Source organism: Anas platyrhynchos, chromosome 2 (assembly GCF_047663525.1).
Source record: "Anas platyrhynchos isolate ZD024472 breed Pekin duck chromosome 2, IASCAAS_PekinDuck_T2T, whole genome shotgun sequence".
Taxonomy (NCBI): domain Eukaryota; kingdom Metazoa; phylum Chordata; class Aves; order Anseriformes; family Anatidae; genus Anas; species Anas platyrhynchos.
The window spans coordinates 139,556,423-139,582,941 of NC_092588.1; the positions used below are offsets into that span (position 1 = coordinate 139,556,423).

At 36.2% G+C, this 26,519-nt stretch overlaps 1 protein-coding gene and 1 long non-coding RNA gene across 3 annotated transcripts in view; one reads left to right on the plus strand and one right to left on the minus strand.

Moving 5' to 3' along the window:
• PLXDC2 (plexin domain containing 2) overlaps positions 1-26,519 on the plus strand; it is a 266,121-nt gene that overhangs the window by 30,670 nt on the left and 208,932 nt on the right. The window contains exon 2 of one of the 2 annotated variants that reach the window (XM_027450660.3): positions 9,411-9,481. The exons of the other annotated variant lie outside the window; for it this stretch is intronic. Coding sequence (XP_027306461.2) covers positions 9,411-9,481 — 71 coding nt within the window. The remainder of the gene's footprint in view (positions 1-9,410; positions 9,482-26,519) is intronic. 2 annotated transcript variants of the gene reach the window in all.
• LOC140001614 (uncharacterized) lies at positions 5,392-22,884 on the minus strand. The gene is made up of 3 exons (XR_011807025.1): positions 14,844-22,884; positions 10,412-10,575; positions 5,392-7,059 (listed from the first exon to the last, which is right to left on the minus strand). It is a non-coding gene; the product is annotated as an uncharacterized lncRNA (long non-coding RNA).

The window sequence follows — 26,519 nt, forward strand, 5'->3', positions numbered from 1 at the left end:
TCAGAAAACCTTATTCTAATCTTTGTTTAACACAATTAACTACCTGGCTTGCCTCATTGTATCTGTGCCAGGTATAGCATTCCCTGAAGTTTTTTTTCATTTGCGAGAGGGAAGGTCCTTCTGGTCTGGGGGTCCTTCCCTCTAATTCTGAATTAATTAAAGGTCATTCTATGTGAAATCAAAAGATAGGGGGTTCAGATGTGACCTAGAAAGTAACTGGAGGTTAAAAGACTTTCCTAGATGGATGATATCTCCTTGTCTTGAGCTCCTGAGTAGTGAAAGCTGCCAACTGAGGAAAGATGGAAAAGCTAATGAAGATGGAGTGTGCAAACCAAACACTCTGCTTTCATCTTCTCATAGGATTGGACAGGTATATCCCGTAACACTGAAAAGAACAAATAAAAATAAATAAAACAAGATTACTTTCTAAATGTATATTTTTTTCTTTTTCATGTGACTCATGTTTAATCTGTAAGAACTCACTATCAAAAGTTATAGAGTCCAAGGGCTCTGGTGAATTTTAAGGAGAGTCATTTACAAGGATAATATGAACATCCCCAAACACATGGGACAAAAATGTGCTTCAGGGACATGTAACATTACTAGGGCTGTAATATATACACATAATATTTAAATATTATTATTTCACTGGAGCTTAATTTTCCTCAGAGGCTACATATATCCCTTCTTTCTGGATATTTTGCAGGGAAGCACTGAGTGTTAAACTTTAAAGTTTTAAAGAGTTTGATCTGTTTTTCATTTGCTATAATTTTGAAAAGGTCTTTTTAGTATAATAAAACAAATGGAAGTTGGGGTGCCTCCTTCCTGAGGAAATGTAAACAATTAATTATTTATAATTTTAGTTCTATAAATTGGAGTATTAGGAGGCTAGCTAAAGAGATTTTTATTCATAGTAATGGTTTATTGGACAGTTGTCAGGCTTTCTCTGGCTGTGGGATGGTGTACTGCCACACCCATTCTTTACTCTGGATTGTTTTCCCATATCTATACAGAATTCCTGTACAATTTTGTTTACATATTTTCATTTTCCACTCTGATATTAATTGAAGAGACAAAATAAATTCAAATCAGACTTTATATTGGGGGCGGGAAGCTATGAATTCAGAGTTGTTTGTGCATGACTTTAAATAATGTTATATATTTTAAAAGCTTGGTTAACAAAAAGTATATGGGATATTTTCATTAGACATTAAGATTTTTCTTTTTACCATGAATGTGGTCAAATACTGGAGCAGGATGCACAGAGAGGTGGTGGTGTTCCTGTCTTTGGAGGTGTGGAAGACTCACCTGAGCATGGCCTTGAGCAGCCTGGTCTAACCAGATATGTTTTGAGCAAGGGGTTGGGCAGAACAATTCCAGAGGTCCATTCTGACATCAGTTATTCTGTGATTCATTTTAGTGTTTTAAAGAAAATCACTGCCAGCCCTGCTTTCAATTAAAGCATAGCAGTGAGATGACAAAAAGTTTCTACTAGAAGCTGTTATACTGCTTGTGTTTACAAAACGCTTCCTGTTTCCATAAGATGTGAGAAGCTAGGCCATTACTGAGTTATTAAGGTTATTCAGAGATTTATTTGAAGCAATGGAAATGTAGTCCCAGGCTACAGACAACACAAGAAAAAAATATACTTATATAAGATTTATTGAAATAAAAATTAATCGAAGACCATCTTTGCCATAAATGATTTACAGTCAGTAGACAGGAATTATAAGGACCATTGTACCCCCATTGATTCTGTCTCTGAGTAACTATTATTCAATGTATTGATTGGATTTCTCATTTCTTAAATGGTTCAGAATTTTGTTTGCAAACTTTGTTTAAACAGGATGCCAGTTCACAGGGAAAGACAGAAGGAGAAAGACATTTTTTGGTGGAAAAAGTGCAACAGAAATAGCAGCTGCTGTTACAGCTGGTGACTGCGGTAGGTAGCCATAACATTTTCAGAAATGAGTAAGCAGTTCTGAACAGCATGGGGCAGATGCAAGCCAGGTTAGAACGAGATCAAATCAGAAGAGATTCCTCAGCTTTATAAATTAGATGATTATTTCTTGCATCCTGTTCAAGTATCCAGTACCTCCAGATCCAGTTACAATTCAGGGTTTAGTGTCTGGGTTATTACAGTGCAGCTTGTTTCTGGAAGCAAAGCCAATGATATTTTATTGAAATGGAATCACCTCTGTACCTCTTGTTGGTCTGTTATTGGCTGCTATGTATGCCTATATTGTCTCTATAATGTAGCCAATCAAATATAGCAAAACAGGGTGTATTCTAAGGTACAAATTACTTTCTGCAGATCACTTATGTTAAGTTCCTCTGTCAATAGTTCAATTTCTTGATCCTGTTCCAGCGATCTGGCTCAGTACTATTCAGTGTTCTGGTTTTCACTTGAATGTCATGTGCATTCTTCAAAAATGCAAGTGACATTGCAATCAAAATGCAATCAAATGCAATCAATAAAGCAGATGCCCACTTTGATGGTGCAGGTCCTCTGATCATTGAGATCACATGCTCTTTTCTCATTTTGTCTGAGTAGTTGAAAGTGCTGTCAGATGAGAAAACAAACAAAACCTAAAGAAATATTATTTCTGCCTAATAATCTGGTTGAATTTTCAGTTTACAAACAGTTTCTCTGCAAACATCATCTGCTGTTCAGGGAAATTCTGTCTGTACTGATAGCTCTCATCTTTGCTTCCTGAGTGCCTAAGCTTGCTCACCACTTTTTTCCCCCAGTATCATATTGTATTTCATGTAGAGAATTTTTCATTTAGTAATCTGTCTTTTGGGTAATTAAGGAATTCTTTTTTATCTCTGCTTTATTGGTTGCATTAATGGTATTTATAGGTATAGACATAGTTATTGTCTGACCATTATGTTCTGTACAATTGACCAGAAATACAGTGTTAGTCGAATAAATAAAAACTCAAAAAAATGGAACCCTCTTTACTTGCAAACAATGTCTGCATCATTGGTGATGCCAGCCTTGTATTTCCATACCAAACCCACTGAAATGGAAACTCAGCTTCTGTAGGTATGCATGCTTAGTCTTTTTTTTTTTTTTTAATCGGTACAAACATATATTTAATTTAAGGTAACTTCATTTAGATGTTTCAAAAATACCAGAATTGGTATTTTTGACCTTTATTCATTTGGTTGAGGGAGAACAAGCAGGAAAGCAAGAAGAAAAATAAAATGTGGTGCAAGTAATTAAAAGGTTGCTTCCATCTGCTTTCATTATACAGCAGGGAAAACTTCTTATAGCATCTGTCATGGAGTACTTCCCAGATGATTTTTGATGGCATGTCATACTATAAGAGAATGGTGTTAGAGAATTATCTTTGGATTATACCACTTTTAGGTAGCACAAGGGGCAAAGGAATGATCTGCAGAGACTGCAAGGAAAGAACAGTTTTCTAAAGTTGTTTAATGTGTTAGGAACTGAGACAGTAGTTTCTATTCATGGTTCAGCTGTAGATAATACGGAGCAGGGTGAGGCATAGAATAATGAACGTTAATTTATGAAGTTTTGACTTGGGGGATTTGATTTCTCTATCAAAGAGAGTTCCAGAAGTTACTAGTTAATGAGAAGTGATGGGACTTAAAGTGGTGTTTGAAAGAACTGTGGGAACAAAGAGAGACGAACTCCAATTACAGAGTCGATAGCGGTTTGGGGAGATGATTTATGGGGACACTAAAGGTCTGATGTTTGAGGATATGAGAGGAATATTTTTCTGGTAGAATTAATTGCTTCTGATAGATTAGATAAATGAGATCTTTTAGAGCTTTCTTGAGTCTGAGAGGACTGTTATCTACAAGGAAAAATGTGTTGTGGAAATGAATATTAGAAGCCCTATTTTTACAGTTAACTTCCTTTTCCAAGAAGTCACTTAAAGAAAAAGAAGCAAACTGTGCAGTAGTTCACAATTTTGTTGTTCTGACATATATACTTTTGTGATATATAAGTATAATGGGTAGACTTAAGAGCATTCATGTTCTTCTTTTTGAAATGCATTCTGATCAATTTCAGGTTGAATATAAGGAAACAGTTGTTTCCATCTTCAAAAGTAGTTGTACAGGAAAGACAAGGATCATATCAGTTTGGATCTGTTCTTATTTTACCTTTACTGTTTCAACTGTCTTCAGGGTGAACAGATTTATAACTAGATGCTTGAGAAACACTAGTAAAATATGCAGTGAAACAAGAATAATAATTGCCATGGGAGCAACAGTGAAAAGGCTTTTTGCCAGTTCCACAGACACCAACTAATCAGAATAATTTAAGTGTTGGACACGTTTCAGAAAGGCCATTTATATAACAACTCAAAGTGAACTGTCTAGTTTAGGAGCTCTCCTCTCTGTTGTTAATTTATCAACTTTCATTCTGAGAAAACAGAAGATGCTGCTAATAGTTTTAAAGAATTCGGTAGTAAAGACAAGAGATGAAATGTAGAGCTCTTATTAGCCAGAGTGGTGATTTTCTAACTGATAGAGGGATAGTTTTGTTTCTCACCTATATGTCATACTTCAGTGACAGTAATAATAGCTGTGCTCCACATTCCTGTTTTTCAGAAACTCCTTTCTGTAAAGATCAGTGGAAGGCCTCAAATGACAGAGATGGTGTTGATGGAAACCACCCTTTCCGTCATCCTGAAACATTCCCTAATTACATTCCTTATTTCACAGAACCTCCCATCTTGAACGTCTCTAGGCTTCCTCCACACTTCAGAGTTCTCACACTACGGTAGGGTATGCTCAGGAAATTAGAGACTGTTGACCAGAGCACACCCTCCATGCCTTTGCTATCAACAGATCAGTTGTATAAATGTGAGTTTTGTTTGCGTGAAGATTAAAACTGAAATTCATGAGACATGACTTCAACATGGGTATAAAAAATGAAAAGTGAAGTACTGTGTACACGTATGTTGTGACACTAAGCAGTGCAGCCTAGACTAGGGAAAGACTTTATCCAAACAGTACACATAGGTTTGCCCAAAAGGTATATCACTAGTTGTTTAGGGCTATACATGTGTTAACTTTAGAACCATATAAATTAGAGACTTTTTTGAATCCATCAATTAGCTCTTATGAACAGCTGCATTGGTATCAAGCAGATTATCTGCAAACAGTAAAAGCTATAATGCTGTGCTTATGCAACATAAGAAATATTTTAGGCTTTTAGAAGTGAATATTATCTTAAGTTGTGCAATAGCAGAGGTAACAGGGACAACCACCATGTACTTTTACTGTCCTAACATTTCCCCACAAAAGAGAGGCTTAATGCAGACTGCATAACACAATTATAAAGAAAAATTAAATTACTCAGGTGACTGTACACTTGGGAGGAAGGGAAAAAAAAGAAAGTAGGACATCATGGAAGGAAAATAGGTTTATTTTGTTTTGTAACTATGGATTCTATAACATTAAAATGAAACTAAAGAAAAGACCAATTCTGTGCTCACATCCAAGAACTCAGAAGCTATTGCACATGCTAGACACGTTTACTAATAGGTTGTCAGGTTTGAAAAATCAACTGAGAAATACTTACTAAATTTGCAGATGAAGCAAAGGTGAGAGGATTAAAAGTGCGTCAGGGGGGTGGATTGAGGATGATCATGACAAATGAGAGCAGCGTTCTGAAAGAAATAGAAGCAAATTCAATGTGAAAATGTGTGTCTATTCCTAAGAATAGTGTCTGCGCCATTACAGGATGTGAAAAGCTGGGCCAGACCAAGGATTCACATTAATGCTGCACCCAGGCTTGCACACTTCAGGAAAGATGCAAGCCACATAACAAGACCAAAGGAGAGGACTAAGATGAAGTAACAGTTGTGACCTACATGGCTAGAAAAGTGTAGGGGAACATTAAAGGGGCTTAGTTAGTAAAACAGGCAGCAGGCAGAAGTAGAACACAAAAATGTTTTTCAGGTGCTTAAAAAGTAAATGCAAAGGAAAGAAATAGTTAGCTCTCCTGGCGCACGGTATATAGGATGAGCACTGCTGAGAAGAAAGGCAAATGAGAGTAGGAGGTTAGGAATAACTGTGACTATGAACAGTTACGCTCTGCAGTAAATTGCCTAATGACATGGAAAATCTCCACTGGTAGAGATACCTGAGAAAGTTAGATAAATGTCTGGCAGGAATATCACAGGTATTATTAAATGCAGATGGACATGATAGATATCTTCTTGATCAATTTTCTCTCCTTCCCATGAAATACATAAAAAAAAAAAAAAACAAAAAAAAAAAAACTTTGTTTTTCTCTAGAGTCATTTATGTTTCCCAAATCGTTTTAGCTTGAGGCATTTTGTTTGATTCCAGTGCTGAATAACTATTGCTTGCCAAATCTTGGCTGCTGTTGCTTATATGGACCCCGTGACTGAGGCTGAGGAATCTGTGTATTCACATTAGAAGCCCTCTCAACAGACCCAGAGGAAGGAGTAGTTGGAAAAGTTGCATTTGAGCTTATATCGCAACATCCAGGTGTGGGTATGGGCTTTCACTGGTAGAATCCTGAGACAAGAACAACATGTTGTATCTTTTAGGAAAAAATATTATATGAAAATTTTATTACTCGTTGAGAGACAGGCTTTATAAGATGAACGTACTAAAATGCTGTCAAAATTTCAGTCAGTCTATCAATACTGAATGACAGAAATACAGTTACCACAACAAGAGGAAGTCATAACAGTACTTCCTTCCAGGATAAATTAGCACAGCAACAGTTTCAGAAAACTTGTTGAGATTCATTGCTACTACCCTTCAGTTGTCACTGTGTTTGCATTTCATTCCTTCTTAAAATGTCAACTATGACTGCCTGTGTCCATGTATGTTGACAGAAAGGTCTTGGAGCAAGGTTTTGGTTCCCCTGAGTCAATGAGCTTTGTCAGTGTCTTGCATGGGGTCAGGATTTTGTCTCCAGTCTTTTCTTTTTCTTCTTATTTAATAGCAGGAATTTTCATCATTTGTATCCTTGCCTTCAGAACAGTAGACAGAAGTCCAGGGTCCTTGGGAAACTTGAGAATCATGGGAATGATTCTTTTTCTAAAAGTAAAATTAAATAAATTAGAACTGGAGCAGTGTTACATGAATGGGCTTCTGAAAGCTGGCTAGACCAGTGGCGAATTCCTTGTGCTTATTTTTGATATGATATGACACTGGAACTCAAATGTTTAAAGCTGCCAGATATGTTCATGTCTTTCTCTCAGAATAGGAAATAATGGACATGTTTGTGAGTGTCCTTCAGATGCTCTAAATTCCAGGTTGTGTAATCACCCTGTGTCAAGCTTGAGAAGAAAAGTACGTGTTGCAATTACTCCCCTGGGATAATTGTTGTCTTGTTGAACAAGAATTTCTTTGCCTCGCTCAGCCAATCCTGAAGTACGGAGCACTTTAAATAACAAATAAAATAATTGAAATCATATTTTTTTTAGTGAGTGTGGTGCCTTGTATAATCAAAAATGTTTTTGGTTGGATTCACATTCCGTGCTGTATTATTCAGCACCACCTCTGGCTCTGAATCCCAGCAGCTGCCCTGGCTCCCAACCTTTACCTGGCAAACATCCTCCTTCAGAAAGCCAATGTTTGCAGGGAATAAGGAACAGAATGGAGCAGCTACATGTGTGTCTTCTAGATACAGTAATATTTGATTACTTAAGAATTTGAGAAAACCCTTATCTTCCATGCATTAACAAATTTAATATTCATTTTTGAGTGACTGGATGATTCTGCACTTGCTACGTCTGTCCCAAAGCTGAGAGAGATGAAGCACTCATCTTTCTTTTACAGATGCTTTTAGCATATTTCTTGCTGTTTTTTTCTTATTCTTTCCACAAATAAATAGTGTCCTGGTTTCAGCTAGGAGAGAGTTAATTTTCCTCCTAGTAGCTGGTATGGTGATGTGTTTTGGATTTAGGATGAGAATAATGCTGATAACACACCGATGTTTTAGCTGTTGCAGAGCAGTGCTTACACAGAGACAGGGACTTTTCAGCTTCTCATGCTGCCCTGCCAGCGATGGGATTAGGGGTGCACCAGGAGCTGAGAGGGGACAGAACCAGGGCAGCTGACCCAGACCGGACAAAACGATGTCCCACACCACATGGCAGCATTCTGAATAATTAATATAGGGTGGCTGGCTGGGGCAGGAGGAACTACTGCTTGGGGACAGACTAATTATTATTTCTCTTCCTTTTCTGTCCTATCACACTGCCTTCATCTCAACCCCTAAGCTTTTACTTTTTTTCCTCCTGATTTTTTTCCCCCATCCCACTGGGAAGAGGCAGGTGAGCAAACAGATCTGTGGTACTTAACTGCTGGCCAGGTTAAACCACAGTTATGGTACAGGTTTTCTTGTTTTTACTTTGGTGGAACTGAACCATCCTTACTTAAAGATTTCCCAATGCATTTCTAAATGTATTGTTGCATTTTCCATTTTTAATCCTCCTCTGAACTATTGTTGTCTGTAGTTTATTGAGGCCATCTTGAGACAAAAGAAACCGAAGAAAATAAAAATAAAAATAAAATAATAATCCATTTTCCTTCCCTCAAAGACTGGGGGCTAATTATGTCAGTATGTGCATCTTTTGGAAATAAATCAGAATCTGAGTTCTTTTCAAACAAACAAAAAAAAAAAAGCCAGGAATAAGATTTGATTTTTCACTATCACTGTTCAAGGGAGCAGGAATAAAGATAGCAAAATCTTTGCACTGCGGTTGTAAGTCTGGTGACTTAATGCACAGCATCTGTACATCACAGGAGAGTCTTGCATAGTACTCAGTTGGGCACATAATGAAGATATTAGGATATAAGTTGAATTTGTGAAAGAGAACTTGGAGCAAGCTCTTTTTCAAAGGAGAACTCAATAATGCTTCAATAGGATGTGACTTCTGAAAGCCTGATTTAATGAATCCACCTCCAGCATGTGCTTTGTCCCTCCACTGCAGAATCTTATTCTCATTACACTATTCCTTAAAATAATTTCTTGGGACCAAACAATGAGCATTATATTGAGGCGCATTGCACTAACAGAGGATTTTTGTCTTACTAATCTTTTATATATATATATATATATATATATATATATATATATATATTAAAACCCCTCCAAGTACATGTTTAGACCTTTCCAGCAGATGAGTGATTTCAACATAAAGCATCCAATTTTTTTTATAATTTTTTCTATCTTTCTCATGGAATGAAATCTTATCAAAACTTAGAGATTCATTCTGTCTCTTTGGGAATATCCTTGACAATAATGTGCATCTAAACCATTCTGGCCTGTGGAAGAAGCCTATTGCATCCCTTGTGGTGCATGGCTGTTTCTTGAAAAAACAATATGATTCTGTGCCCTAATTTGGCAGCTCAAATTACTCCATTTTTTTTTTTTTTTTCAGGCAGGAAAGCTGGCAACCTGGGAACATTCTTTCAGATATCAGTTTTGTCAGAGATATGATTGATATCAGAGGTATGATGTTTCTGGATTCAGAAACATTGTTTCTTCTTCCAGTACTGCATTTAAATATGTCATTAGAATAGCAAATCATACTGTCTACTCAGAAACACCTTTGAAAAGAAGATTCATATGGCTAATAGAAACAAGCTACAGGCACATACACATTTTCTCTGCTTCATCCATGAAAGAAGTCTGTCTGTGTGAAAGGCTGATGTGTAAAATTCCCCTCTCTGTATATCACCCTCCTCCTAGGATGTTTAATGTTTACTCACTAATTAAATGCTATAAAGAAAAGATAATATTTTATGCACACAGACAAGAACATGGCTTTCACAAATTTGAGTTAGTGAAAAATCTTGGAAACACAGAAAAACAAGAAAAAAACAGTTGTTGCTTGTGCTTAGGATTTGGAGACTTCTGATGCTTCCCAGTAGGAATTGCTCACTACCTGTTCTCCCTGTCCTCTGTTCTGGGTACCAGCAGAAACCTTGCATTCTAAAGTAATTGAATGTACTTGTTAAAAAAAAAATTCTCCAGCTAATTCCGCCTTATACTAGATTTACTGATCTGATTGCCAGTTTTCTTGCCATTTTCTCTCTATTCTCATAGTTTTTAGTGTTCTGGAATTCAGTGGGGAAAGTTTTTATTCTTTCATTTCTCTTTCTGTGCAGTAGATGAATGGTGGTCATTCTTTGCTGTTTCTCATGGATTATTACTTCTGTCCACAACACTGCATATAATATATGAAAAAATCATTTTAATACCTGTAATTTTGCCTTCCCTCAGGATTTACTATGTATGAACAAGTTTTCTTGTTATTAAATTAGTAATCTGTCTTATGTTTGGTCTGATATGGCATTTCTGTTTTGGGGGTTTGTCCGAATGAAGGCAAGAAGGAGGATTACATAAAGTTAAACTTTCACATATTGTGAACCTACTTACTTAGTTCAAAGCGGCTCTTAGTGGATTTGTTTCATGTGTCTTCTGCCCTGACAGTTGCTTTTAGGAAAGCTCCATTGGTCAATTAGTGCATTAGATCAGAAATGGCATCATTTTTCAAAAAGAGACAGGACAATTCCTTAAGCCTCCGTTCATCTGGTTTGTTACTGGAAGTTTAATTTGAAAGTGGCAGACCCATCATAAGAGAAAACAAAAGACCAAAAGAAGAAAGAATCAATTTAGCCCTTTTATATGAATATGCTATGAAGTGTTATATGTTATGCATTTCAACATTAGACGTGAAGGATTTTGCTAGGATTAATCCCAACCTCATTACATGCAAAGCATGACACTATTTCAGTTTCATTGTTTGCAAGCAGTCTTATGGAGAGGGGGTGGTGGGTGGTAAGAAAATAAAGCCCATGGCAGTGGGATTGTAGAAGAAAAAAATACTGTATTCAAAACATTTTTTTTTTTTCATTTAAAACCTTTTTATCATTTTTTTTTGGATTTTATTAAATCAATGTTATTTTTCATACTTGTACTTTGAATATTAAGGGTTTAGATTTGGGTTAACTGTTTAGATTCAAGTAACTGATGGCTGTAATAGCTGCTAAGACATCCTAGTTAACCTGTGTTGCTACTTGTTTTGTGTATTTTATTTTATTTTATTTTATTTTATTTTATTTTTTATTATTTTTTTTTTGTAGCTGCAAAAAACATCTAATCTGCTACCTGCTTCTGGCGAGGAGAGGAGAGGAGAGGAGAGGAGAGGAGGGGGATGGGGGCTTGCTTTTTGTAAAGTCTAACTGGAAAAACTATTTAAAATTGCTTTAGCTTATGGGTAGCTCCATATCCATGCTATGTTTAGTTTCTGAATAGCCTCCGAGGATCTGAGAATTAAATCAAAAAAAAAAAAAAAAAAAAAAAAAAAGCAAGCTTAATTGTTAAAGGAAGTAAAGGAAGTTGTTAGTTTTTTTTTTTTTTTATTATTTGTTTTTCCCTCCTCAGCTTTCCATCCTTTGTCCCAAGGGATACCTTAAATTATTTATTTTGAAAATTCTTGCTTCACCCTGTGTTAGATGTTTGTGCTAAAATTGTATTGACATAAACATCTGCACAAATCTCAGTTCAAAAGAATACTTAGTTGAGGGAATTGTTACGGAAACAGCTGCCAGCTGACATCCTGTTACTGCAAGGCTGGAGAGGCTGGCATACAACTAACATTTTTCCCTTTCTGCCTGTTGTGCATAGACAACTGAGTTGGCCAGAAATTGTATTTCATGTAGTAAAGAGTGAAAGATTGGGCCAGATATTCTAAACAGCCTGAGTGTTACTGACTCCTCATTAATTATTTAGCATGGTTTTGCTCATTTACTGTGACCATCTCAAAAAAATCAGGGATATATACAAATTTTAAAGAAGCATAGATGTACCATAACACGGTACCATAACATCCCTGTACACATGAGAAAAAAAAATAGTACGGGGGAAAATTGAGATAGTGAAATAATTGTCTGATCTTAGTGTAGGTTCTGCCTTGTCAATTTCAATCAACAGGTTTAGTCAGAATCACTGTTTGTTTGTTTGTTTTATTGTTGTTGTTTTCCCTTTTAACTATAAGGGCACAATTACAGTTTTATAAAGCAATTAAATTTTATTTTCATAATTGCTTTATTACTTTTCACTCTTAATTGCCAAAAGGATAAGAGGTGATATCAGATGGGGAAAGGTTTTGGGGGGGAAGAAAGAAAAGATGACATTTTTCAGTATTTTTTATCTTCTAAACTGAATAAGATTAAGGAACGCTAGCATTGGGTTTTGTGCATGTATTGCAATGCCAGGAGAACATTCTGTTTTCACTGATGTAAGAGTGGGAGTTGTCAGAGAAGGACATCAGGCATTTCTTCTCCATACTCTAGTTAAATCCAGAAATTTGATGGCGCAAGAAACATAACACCTGTTTTGTCAGATTTCACATTTTAATGGATTACTGTTGTATTCCACAAGTAATGTCATTTTTATCTAATACATGATGTGAAGGGCAAGGATCTTATATAGACCTAGATGATAATTGCCCAGTAAATGTTTCATGTGCAACTAAGACAGTGATTAATGCTTGACAGATGAAACGGGAATAGAGAGAGCGCCCATCAATGCCTTTTAAAGGATAACAAAGCAATATGCTTGCATTTGGTTTTCAAAGCTCAGGATGATGAGAGGAGATATACAGCTGTTAGATATCAATGTATTTATGGCTTATGTGTGCCTCTGTCATGAATGACATTGTAAAAAAAAAAAAAAAAAAAGTTCTTCACGTGCACTTTTGATGAAATAAAGAAATACGATGTATCATTCTGTCAAGATTATTTTACTTGTCCATTCATTCAAGGTAGGGTAAAAGATCTTGTTCTTGACTTCATATTTAATCATCTAAATGCATGCCACATTTGGGCTTTTATTTTTTGGCTTATACAAATCATATTGAATGCCTGACAACATAAAGACAATTTTAGAGATAGCCGTGGGTTATTATCTGTTTTACAGGTTATGGGCTTGAAAACTAGAAAATTTATCTTTCAAAAATGTGCACTAACAAACAGGGCTTTGTCTGATAATATTTGATAAGAAAATATTTTATAGCTCTCTAAATCAAAACATTCATGGTGATGTTATTTCACCAAGTCATATTTATTTGTTGGTTGTTTTAAAGTACGGTAATGGCCAATGAAATCCTGAACTTTGGTATGTTTTGACAATGTGAGAGTATTTGCTGACAAAATCATTCAAGATCCATTCAAGATAGCATTTTAGCCACTCCAGGCTTTTCTCAGAGCTGACGTTTCCCTCTTTGAGGTGTCTGTACTTCAATGGCTGTACTGCTGCATGGGTGCTGTAACAAAAAATTTGGAAGGACCCTTGATAACAAAGGTTTCCCTTGAGTGGGAAGGGAAAGAGCCTAGATCATTACCCCGAGGAAAAAATAGTGTGTCATAAATTACTATAAAGCAAGTAGTCTTTCTGCAAGTACAAACTCATCAGAGACTTGCTGTGCCTGAAGTTCCTTGGGAGGATAATAGACAAGAAGAACCAACACCCTGATGCTCACCTTTCATCAACCCATAACAAAAGTCACAGCCCTGACATGCACTGCTAGGCACCATACACACCATTTCCTAGGAGTGGCAGTTTATAACATTTTCTGTCTTTTATTTATTTATATTTTACTTGTTTCATTTAAAAGCAAGTGAAAGCCATATACCCATTGTCAGCAGAGTATTCTCTTTGTTTCCTTGTGAGAAGGTATTTAACAACTGAAGCAAATTAAAGCATGCAGTCATTTTACTTAGAAAATGAGCTAGTGAAATTGTACGTATATACGTACAGTACATTGTATGTATATACTGTCCATGCCTGTACTGATGGATAGCTATTATTCTAATACAGATGAGAAAAAGTTACAGAGGCTAAACAATATGCCGTTGGCCAATAGAATTATAACACTGACTTTTATGAATAAAGTAAAACAGAATGATACACTTAGGTTTGAAATGGATTCACCAGAAAACAAGAAAAATAGTCTCTAGATGTTTTGTTTTCTGCCCCCCCACCCCCCCACCCCAGCTTTCAGGAGAATTTCCTGAAGGTTTTTATTTTGTTCTTTTTGGGCTTCTAAAAACCTTGTTCTCAGGCATACTTGATGCTTGTGAAAGAAGTTTGAGAAAATAAGTAACTTTTACTTAAATGCTCAGAAATGCTCAGAAAGTGGCAATAACGTTCATTTAATGGTATGACTTTTACCCTTTACCTGCAATGCTGTCAGATGTCTGACAGAAACACTTTAAAGCAGTTCAGACTCTGCATCTCTCAGCAATATTTCATTCTGGCTCATGTCCTTAAGCTCTGAGTCTCAAAGTTTAAATGCTAACAGTGTGCACTTAATACTGATGAATTCAAGTTAGTGAGACTATATTCACACCTACGTGATAATCTGCTGACTAGCTAATAAACACTAATTTTCAAATCTCGTCCAGCTAATTTAAACTGGATTAGTTGTTTTATCTAACAACATTAAAATAAGAAAATGTCCTAAAAACTGGCGCCTGCATAAGACAAAATATTGAATAACTTCAAAGACTCTCTTCCTTCTTCCACAACCCAATATATTAAAAAAATAAATAAAATTGAAGCAAGACATGTTTTTTTTATGATACATGCTTTAAAAGTGGATCAATGGGAAGTCTATCCATTTAAAACATCTTGACTTCCTTGGGGAAAATGTTAGTATATTATTGAAAACCTACATCCTAATATGTATTATTCTATTTGTACTGATCTAGGATTGTAACATTCTTTCTCATAAACAGGCAAACTTTAAGACATTGTGTTGTACAATGGAGCATATAGAGCTTCTGGATGAAGTTTGTACACTTACCTCTCCTTCACACACGTGTATGAACAAAAAACATCCATCTAGCTTTGCAAGGAAGAGCACAGTTCATACTGTCTGCTATTCATATCCTTAGCTGTCCATACTCAGAAAATGCTCTGCAATGATAATGGTAGATAATGATATTCTGAGTTTCTTTGAGCAGCAGCAGAGTCAACTGTCTCTTGTGGCATTTTCAACCCCTGCCACAGAAACAGTAAAAGCAGAGCTGGGTTCCCTCAAGGCAGTACACCACAGCCTATTGATAAGCAAGATTTGTCACATGTTACAGGAATGTCTCATTTAACATATTAAGGATTCGATCCGTAGTAAATTGGTCAGCAAACAACAGTTCATCTGTTTTCTTGCTATATCGGATTTGTGTACTAACAAACTATGCTGCCTTAGGTGCTATCTAATCACAAAGGAACAAGAAGAGATTTTCTGTTTATTTCTATGTATGTAAACAGGTTCCTACAAAGTTGTTAAAAAGCAGCTTGTAGGAGACAGGTTGTAATTCAGATTTGTGTGTACTTTGATCTGAACTGCACATAAGTTGGGTCTGGATATATCAATAATATTCGTAACTATTTAATTAAAAGAGGAAGAAAAGCATTTTTGAATATAAACAAAATATAAAATATATATAAAATATAAAATATATACTTATAAAATAAACAAAATACAGTAAATTATATATAAAATGTTTAAACAGGTCTTAGAATATTAGAGCATTGTTAATGTCAACTAGGGGAATTTTTGCCACAGAGAATCCCAACCTGTGAAGAATGGCAAGTAAGTTGCTCAACTTGAATTTAATTACCTTTTCCTATTGAAGTAGGCAAGAAGGTCATCAATATGCATCCAGAATTACACAGCACAGTGCAACAGTAATCTCTGAAAGGTCAATATTTTATCTTTCATGGTGTTGTCAGGTTTTCCACAAATCAACATAATTAATCATCATAATTGATCATCAAAAAATTTCTACTGTGGAGAAAAAAAAATAAATCTCATTTAGAGAAGTGAGTGTTTTTCCTGAAAATAAGTAAACTAATGAGAAAGTTAATTCTAATTAAGTTTGGTGAAGCATTAGCAAATGAAAAGATGAGTAACTACTTTTTTTTTTTTCTTTTCACAGTATACATATTCTATAATTCTTAACTTAGTAAAAAACTTTTTCAGCTAGAAAGTTTTTAGAAGTCATATTTTCCATAAGAAAAGTCAGTTGCTTCAGCATAACTTGGAATGCCCTGTGGGGATTTTTCATCTCAGGCTGGTGGTGCCTCAAGCTTATGGTCAAGCTTATTTTTCAGGATTGATGGCAGGGAACTCTTCAGAAATTGCTTTCTTCTTCTTCTCCCAGCCTAGGGTACAGAATCACCTGCCATTTAGAATAATTTCCCATAAAGTACCTTTGGAAATCTTGATGAATAATGTGCAGGGAAGAAAGGCTAGGATTTTACATGGTGCGTATATCAAGGCTCTTTCCATCTTAATAAAGTCTTAAGTACATTGGGTCTTTTTCTAAGCATGTGAACTTGAGTCCTGACTGCTAGTTCTGTTTGTACATCTCACTCATAGCCTTCATCTTCTTCAAGTTCTTTATTTGATCATATGTTTTATTTACAGAAATATATACCATTGTTATACCAATGATTATTGGTATACCAATATTGTAATTACAATGAAAAAAATTTCTGAAACTTTAGGTATTGCAGCTGGTAGTATAAATATTATGTGCCAGATCTTTCCCTATGGTAATTCAGTGGGTAGGAGTGTTCTTAAACTGGATGATAAGGATTTTGATATCATGAGATGCATGTGAGTTTTGGCTGTTCTGACACCAATGATTTTCATGGGTATTTATGTAGTTAGTGTGATATGACTCATGTGGAAATAATACAAAGGCAGTTTTATTTATTTATTTTTTTTTCCCTAACAGACCCCCAAATGCACTGTAGGGCATACAGTGGCTTTTTAATGCGTATGTAAATAAGTATAAAAAGAGGTATTTTTTGGAATATCCTCCTACATGTTATCTTTAAAAGCCAGCAGCTGTGGTTTTTTGTCAAGCCAAAATATTTCTGAATATAAAAAGGATAAATAAGAGACACCAGCAAACTTTTGGTTTTATAATAAAAAGCTAAATTATCTTTTTTATAATTTTTCTGGGAAAAAATTTTTATTTATTCTATATGGTAAACATTTTAGTGATGGTGATCAAAGATGGACTTGGAAAAATTCATCAGCATCTTGTTCAAATTTGGACATCAGCATCTGATAAATAATTGGATTTTAGAAGGTGATGTTTATTCTAGTTGATAAATTGCAGGCTCTGATAGATTGCTTGTTACAGCATTATAGGAAGAAAAGATTATAAATTAAGAAAGGTATGGATGTGTAGTTCATGTTTCCAAGGCAACGAATAATTTTACTTTTGGAATTAAAACTAGTGAAGAAAGGGGGGCTTCTAAACACAAGGTATTTTAGTAAGCATTACTGCAAAAATTAGTTATTCTGTAGGCCAAAAAATCTGCAAAAGAGAAGATAAGAAAAAATAACTTTAGATTTTTTTGTTTATGGTTTTGGCACTGCCATGTGCAGTATGAAAAAAAAGTTACAAAAAGAAGAATTTGATGCTGTCAGTGAGTTATTGATCAGTTCTTGCCAACATGTGACAGCAAGGAAAGGATAAATTTTATTTTATTTTGCCTGTACATTTCTTCCTGGCAGTGAGGTTGAGGTCTTAGCACATGATGAAAAGTACAAAATAGCATCTAGATACTGTAGAAGGCAATAAAACTGTCAATGATTTAATCAGATAGATTCACAGTGCATTCATTTTCATTTTTTTGTTTGTTTGTTTGTTTTCACTGAAATTACTTCACCAACAGTTGAATAGATGGAGAGAGAAAAAAAAAATAATAAAAAAAAAAAAAAAACAAACACCCCAGTTCCTCTGGTAAGTCTTTAAACTATACAATCTACAACATCTGTCTGTTGGGATACTTGGAAGAAGGGATTAATGATTTCCTGCTGCAGAGGGTTTGAGAAAGAGAGGATCTCTGTTGTGCTTGTCTCTTGGAGGGTACTTCTGACTAGAAGCTGACTCCCAGCTTTTCCAGTTGAGGTGAGATTGTGCCCAGTTTGGAGAGAGATGGATGAGAGGGGTGAGTTCCTGGAAATGAGCTTCTGAGAGCAACAGGATGAACAAGTTGGAAGTGTAGGAGAGTCCCAGAGGATTTGCCTAACCCCATGGGAAGCTGCACTGGCACCCTATGCAGTTGGGATTACACCCGGTACTTTGGATGAGGAATCATTAACCTTTTGGATGGCAGTGCATCATTAAACTAGTTATAAACCTTTCTATCCTCTCCTCCAGTGAGTTCCACTGAGTGGTGTTGCCACCTGAGTGGGAAGCTCAGAGACAGCCCAAATCAGGTCAGCTGTGATGTCACACTGATGTAGTATTACTGCTTGCAGTTAGATGTATGCCTAGGCTCCCAGATCTCCTTGACCTGCACCCTGCTAAATGGTGGTCATGGGTTTCTGAGGGGCTCACAGCAGTTTTAAGAGGCAGGAATTAGAGTGGAGTTGAAAGAAAGTAAAGGAAACCTCAGGGAGCAAAAATGAACTTTCTAAATAGTGAAAGGGATGAATGCCTTTCCTTTTCCCTGCATGAACATGCACATAAACACATATATACTTTGGGAATAGAAGCTAAGTTTCGTCATTTTGAGTTTATTACCTCTAACTTTTTTACACAAAGATACCTGCTTTCCTTGTTCTATACTTGTGCAGAAGAATCTGAGACTGTAGTACAAAGCAGCCAAAAATCAGCTCTTGCTAGACCTTTTAAGAAGCAGACCTTTAAGTCTTGTGCTTTGTGAATGAACAGTGTCACCCTGTATCTCAATGACAAAATATTTCAGGATCCATTGAAATCTCTATTGAAAAAAACTGCTGTCATCCTGGACTATGAAGATGCCTTTGCATCTTCATTATGCTAAGTAGGCTGAGTTGAAAAAGCACAGATCTTCAAAGTACATAAAAAGGTGCAGCCACAGTGTTGTGTGTGGGGAACAATAGAAGGTTGTAAGCATGGGAAAACAAACAAACAAACAAAGAAACACCAGATGCACGAGGCTATGCTATACATAGATATCATAGCACTGTGTATATATATATATGTAGCCTATTACAGCCTATAGTATATTACACCATGTATATATATGCTGCAGACAGGAAGAAGGTTCTCAACAAAGGGCATTTTTTGGGTACCTTTAGCAACAATGTGGAGAATGCATAAGAAATACCATTGAAGGTTAGTGTTTTAGCAGCTATAATTTCCAATTCAAAATATTTGGAATGGAGACCTCTTGTCCAAATTAAATAATGGGGAAGAAGTGAGATGAACACAGTAAAAACAATCAATAAATTCATTAACAGGATAGAGAGACATACATAATCTACTATGTGCACTTGACTCTGCACAGGCAGATGAAGATGGCACAAGAGATTTTGGGGAGCAGACTGGCATCAGGCATCCTGTTAATTCCCTCAGATTAATTCTTTCACCTTCTGCACCTTCATTGACCACATCATCTGCTCCATCTGGCAAAGTCTGCACTGCTGATTGTACAGACTCTGTTTGAGCATGCTTTTGGTTTGCTTTTTCCTTTGTACTTCATGGCTTCTCTACTGGCTCATTGCCAAGTGCTAAACCTAGAGGCAGAAAAATATGGATATTAACATGGCACAGACTGTGAAAATGAAAATCCACCTCTGCTGTGTGAAATCTGCATTAACATGACAGAAGAATATGAAGAATGATTGTTTTTCATTTACCTTTCTGTGCATACTTGTTCCAATTGATGTTAGTAGAAATTATGCATGTGAATCCAGGGAAAGCTATGCCAGAGCTCTTACTGAGTAAATTATGCAACCTATTATCTTTTTGAAACTTCTTGTTTTAAAGTTAATGCTCATCTTGAGTTATAGACCAAGATGTCTGCTCCCATAAATGGAATTTTAATGGTAAAACAGTAGTACAAAAGTAGCATTTCTCAATCCTACTTTCAGATACACTTCAGATTGCTTCTGGTCCTATGATGCACAAGAGAACATTTATATAGCAAAAAGTCACACAGCACATATTTCAGAAAGGTAAGAGGAGGAGAAATTATGTAGGTATGTATCTCAAAGGCAAGAAACAACAATCTTAGAGCTAATACTGCATCACTGCACGCTGGGGACTGGACTGGTTTGGGCATGCAGCTGTGCTTCAGGTAGGCCAGTAAGCCCCTAGCAGCTCCCTCTTGATATTTTCAGTTATTTTTGTGCCAGAACGCCTCTAATGCCAATCATATACTAAGAGGTTAAGAGTTTCTTGATCAGAACAAGAGAAATGATTGGTTTGGAAGCCACATGTTGATCATCTTTGCTATGGATTCTGTTAAAGCACTTGTTGAAATAACAGTGAGTAATAGGACTGAAGCATTGTAGTATGAATCCAGTAATGCAAAAGGACAGTAGCATTATAATTCCATGTCATATCTTATTATCTTGATGTCTCTTTTGTTGTTATTATGTTGTATTAAATGGGACAAAGTGTTTTTAAAGGTTACAGTCATATTTTGCAATCAGAATAATTTCAATAAGAAAAAAGGAGATAGGGAAAATACATTTTATTATTGCATAATTAACCAGAGTGTTCTGGAGAACTAAATCTGTCAGGGATCATTGTCCTCCCAAAGCTAAGCTAAATGATGGGTATTTCTTGCACAACACAGAATAGAATAAGATTAACAAAGGAGTTACCTGACCTAAAACTAAGTCTCTGCTTGCTTTCTTCTGTGTGACATTTCTTGAAGACAGAGAATAGGCAAGGCTGCTTTAGATTTTTTCCTTCTCATCTGTCGAACAGTCTTACCCTGACTTCACTCCTTGTGAGCACTTTAGTAGTTCCATTGTTTTTGGTAGGCTTTCTTATCTGAATAGCAATTATTTCTGTGAATAAGCATTTGTACTGTTGAGCTCTTAATCAGTACTGCAGTTGCCAAGTGTTAATAATGCACAGCGTGTTCTACATGAAGTTATGCTGACATTTGCCCTCTGCCTCACTGTGAAACTCCTCCACTGCAAGTAGGCAAGACAACGTCTTGGCTTCTATGCCTTGATTTACCCTTTTTAGTTTTTTTAAGTCTTCTGAAGTGATGCTTAATCTTACCAAACATTAGCTGAAGCTTTTTCTAAATTGAAAGAATTGATTGAAGATGTTAACTGATGAGGAAAAGCAAAACTAGTCTTTGGCTTATTCCAGCATCATGTAGGGGTCACGTTTCTGCATCCTTATATTTCCTGTTGATTCTCTGATCACTTTGGTTGGATGGAAATTTTGAGTCAGTGTACTCTGTGGACAATAACAAGTTCAGATGTAAATTGGAAGTTGTTGGTTTGCACTTATGTCTAGCCTACTGGCTGCTTAGCTTTTTTCATTATTGCTCTCAGTGGAATTGTGTTGCTCTCAGTTCATCAGTAAGCAACTGGGATGGTCGATAGTCTTAGAGGTGGCTTTTATGATAATATGATGACTCACTTAGGGATAGTGAAACAAAGAGTATAAAACACAAAATATGTGCCACAGTAAGCTGAAGGGATTGCTGAAATTGTTAAATTGTTGTATCGGGCTCTCATGATAAGACTCATCTCTAGCCACAAAATCAAGGAAGAGCCTATCTGAAGAAGGAACACAGTGTCCAAAGGAGAACTTCAACAATTAAATTAACTGAGTTTGTTAAAAAAAAAAAAAAAAAAAAAAAAAAAAAAACCCTGCTGAATTGGTAAACAATAGAGCATGTGCAAAAACGGAAATGAGAAAAGTTCAAGGTGAAGAAGATTATTAGCCTTCATCAGAAAGACCATTTTTAGAAACAGTTAACATAAATTTAGCTCTTTCTTGGAAACTGCATGAATATCTATATCACCATACTATAAATAAGTACTCATTGTCTTGCTTAGGGGTATGTGTTCAGTGGAATTATCCCCCAAGTACCCAGTGCTGTTAATAAAGAATACCTGCTTTCTCATTCTCCAAAATGAGTCTTGGAAAGTTACACCCCTTTTTGCATTTCAGTAGGGATAGATCTCTCAGACAGATATATTGGGACTATCAGATTATCAGAATATGTTAAGGCCAGTAGGTGAACATTTAATTAAAGAATCTACTATCTCTGGACCTTTCAGACTATAATTAAGGACATGCAGTATGTGATTGATCACCGTTTGAAATTTTACAACTCCATTTGTGATAAATGTAGGGAAATATGGCCCATTAATATATGAAGATTCCTTTTTTGTCTACACTGGAAGAAAGGAGTCTCTTGTTTCTTCCATTCTAACTCCAGAGTTGTTTTTGTTCTTATATTATCACTTAGCCTGACTTGGCTCTGATTTATTCACAAAAGAAATTGCTAGATTTTAGTGACCTTACTTTCATTTTATTTATAGTAGCATTGATTTATTTATAGTAGTGTTGATTTTTTTGCATTTTTTATTCAAAGGGGAGTCAAATTCTTTGAAGGTGCAGAGAGAAAAGGGGAGCAAAAATGGTGCTGTTTGGATGTCTTGAAGTCCTTGCACAATACGCCACTGTGACTTGTAGTAAATATCAACACTGTGATGGCTTGTCATATTGCCCCATGAAGCAGTGAGGAGGAGATCAGTTTGAGTTCAAAAACTAGCAATTCAGTAAAGGCTAATAACTTGATTTTCTCTGTCATATCTAAAGTGTTTTCTCCTTTATATTTTTAATAATTGTACTTATCTATCTGACATACTAGACAATTAAAAATGAATAAGGTAGAAATTTCTAACAAACAACCAAAAAAAAAAGATGTTAAATTTTTAACAATAAATTTACTGCCTGCTATGTTTTTGTAATAACTTCTGACTGCTTGTGCAGCTAATCTTATTTTACTGAAAATGGGTTTGCTTTTCTTAACTGACTATAGGGAGCCACTTGAATGAATTTCACAGAGATTCGACCCACAAACTGCAAGTGAAAAAACTGTTAATTCAGCTAATTGATCTAAACCTAACATAATTTATTTACATGGAGCTTGGACCTTTGTGCTTTTTCATGGGAGACAAAAGACAACATGGTATGATATTCATAATAGTAAATTTTATCAGGCCATGGTTTGTTTTCCAGTCTAGCTCTATTTGTATAGTTATCTTAGGAGACTGATCTGCATTCTCATGTTCTCATAGAGACATTATTTATAAGTTTGCAAGTGGTTTGATAAAAATCTCAAGTACTGTATTACATTGATTTGGAGTGTAAGAGAATATGTTTTGCTGACCTGCGAAGACATTTAAGTCTGGCATAAAGTTTTCAACAGGATTGGCTGGAATATTGCTCTTAAAACACTGATTTGTTGTTGTTGTTGTTGTTGCTGTTTTAAAAGGGAAGTTTATATTTTTATTCTGAGCTGCCTTCATCTCACAGTAAGGGAGTGAACTGCTTTTCCTCCCAACATGTAGCGTGGCATGAGTTCAATAGTACATTTCATTGGGGATTGTCAAGTAGGTACTGCTGGATGCAAAATAAATTTAAAGCTTAATGTTCTTATTAGGAAAAAATGTAAGTCTAAACTCAAAAACTTGGGTGTAATTTTTACCAGCTATGTGCCTCTATGCTCATATGACACTGTACAATTATTGAACAACAGATATAAATTAAAGAATAAAATCTCACCTAAACATTTATCCAGCCCTTTCTTTAAAATAAAAAAGTTTAATACTTGCTATGAGGAAGTAATTGCTAAAATCTGTTAAGCAAATAAACCTGTTTAAGGATGAACACTTCTGTAATAGACCAAACCAGAAAATTCCCTACTACATTAACTCTGCATGTGTAAACGAAGTTTGATTTACAGCACTGCTTGTATTCTGAGGAGCATATTCTTTTTTTCTACCTGAGATAAGCAGGAAGGATATGTCAATGAATTTTGGGATAGTTTCCCAGTGGTTTTGTTTGTTTGTTCAATTGTGCAGTAATGGCTTACTCTTAAAATAATTACTTATTTTCCTGTCAGATTGTCTTTTTGAGAAATTCTGATGTCTCTAGATTTCTGCCTGATTTTAACATTTTGCAGTGGGAGGTTCTGGAGTACACCAATTTTCTGTCCTTTTCCCCAGCTCTGGTCTGATTTAGCTAAGTTACATGTTGTTAAAACTTCCTGCCTGTGGTGAGCATTGTGCCCAGCTGAGTTTGGCAGCAGCTAGAAACCCTCCACTTACTGCTCATCATGAGCAAGCTCCCACGTGTTTTGTTCCAGTGCTCAGCACAGATCAGCACAGCATTGATTCTGCATGGGAATGTAAAAAGATTTAGGACTTCAAGAACCAAGACATGAATGACAATAATTGTCTGCTAAGAAAGTGTAGTCCTCCATTCAGGAAAATTTTTGTTTAAAACATACTGTCCAGCACTGCTATGGGGAATAAATGCCTGAAGCAAGGAAAAAGTCATTTTCCTGCATACCTCTAGTCCATTTCTCCTGAGGACCTGTTATCTGTTTTAGCACAGGTCTGTGTGACCCAGGCAAGCTGACATGGTGGTACACCAAAGGGATGGCACTTTTCATGCTTCCCTCCCGCACACCACTTGCCCTCAAGTCTGGCTGCCTGGTTATGGTCCCTTGTGTGCATTGGTTTGTCTCAGCTGACTTGACTTTTGGCAAAACATTCAACAGCCCATTGCAGTTTGGTGAGGTGATTTGGCTGGCTGAGGAGCTGGACTAAAGCTAAGTCAGCCCAAGGAAAGGACAGAACCGTGCAACCAGGAAGAGGGTCATTCTCTCTGGTGACAGTAACCCGACAGTTCCACTTGGATGTCGTCTGGTCGTGCTGTGTCATGGCAGTATTTGTTCTTTCAGTCTCAACTTGTCCAGGAGTCAATGGAGACTTGTACATTTCCATTCAAAAGCTGCATGTACTCACTGAGTGAATTTTTTTATGAATGAGATGGAAGCTTTGTGGAGAAAACGGTGTAACAGCGCATTCAGAAATGTTACCATATCCATGCACATGGATTAAATAAATTTGCATTGCCTTTTCCTACCTTTCAAGAACTGGACTTTGAGAAGGTGTATTGGCAGTAAAAAGAGAAAAAGGGAAAAGCAAGGAAAGGCTGAAAGGCCTGGGTTTGTTCAGCTCAAGGAAGCCTGCAACCAAAAATTGGAGGTGGTAGAACAAGCAGAAATGGACACAAGTTGCAGTGAAAGAAATTAGTTAGATTTTTTGGTGGGGGGGGGGGGGGGGGGGAGGGGGGATGGGGAGAGGGTCACTGTATTGGTTGTACTTTGAGGACCACATTGGACCACGTGACCTCCAGAGGGAATTAGCCTCTGATTAGCAATACTAAGGGTTTTTTGGTATGTTATGTCATGTACTGATAACCTGATGTATCTCTCTGTTAAATCTAGTTAGTTTGTTTTGAGCCGTAATTCCTTTTAATCTCCTATACCTTCTGCTGTGTTTTGTGATTCGCCTCAGAGAGAAAGAGATAGAGTGCTTGGTCTGCAGTACCAATCCCATAATTGTGTCTTTTCGCGCTATAAATTGATCATAATAATTAGTCACCACTAAATTCTTCTCTACTGCAAGTCCACCAAGTTCAATGTTACATATTATCGATTTGCTAGGATTATTAGATTGCACTCATCTGGCTCACTGAGCTATGGCTGCAGAGCGAGTGTATCTGACAGATGTCCTGGCCATTATCCACATTTCTCTTGCTCTGAAAAACAGAGGACATGAGTCTGCAAGTCTGTTGAGCCAAGCCCTTTCGCAACCTTTAAATTAATTTATTTTCATGTATTTATTTTGGAAAGACATCAGCAAAATGAAGTTTGTGTTTTTCCTGACAGACTTATATGCCCAAATCAGAGTTTTATTTATTTAATTAATTAATTAATTTTAATATTCACAGCCCAATTAATTATATAATTGGAGTGTGGTTCAGTTCACAAAATTATTTGAAAACAAAGTGTCAAAAATTTTGGTGGAAATAAATAAAATTAATTTGGAGTGTTCAAATGAGTAAATGACTGTTCTCAATTCAAACCTGAAAGCTCATCTGTTTTAAATCTTTTACTCAAATGTGATCTTAATTTAAAAAGGAAGAACAGAAAACATGGAAAGAGAAAAACAAATTTTTGGCAGGAACATGACTAGACAGTCACTGGGATAGAAAAAAAGAGAGTTCATTGTCTCCAGAATATGGCATGATCTCACAAATGTCTCTAATTTCTTCACTGTCGTTCTTTTGAAGATGAATCTGCCCAGAGGTTAGGAGTGGTGTGGAAGACTCCCCATAGACTAATGAATAAGCTATTTGAAGAAATACGTGTGTGTGTGTTAGAAAAAGGCCAGAAAGGTCTTGTTCAGATTCATGTGTTTTTCATGACAGTTCCTTTGTTGGGAGCCAAATTCTGCCTTGGACCTTGCACAGATGTTTTTCCTGCTATGCAAAGAGGAGGGAGGGTTTTGATACCCACCAGCACTGTTTGCTTTTGTTGAACACGAGCTCCCTATGTTGTATTGAGGGTGAAGGAAAGTCTTATGCTGCCTGGGATCAACAGTCAGTGCTGAAAAAAAGAAGACCTTATAAAA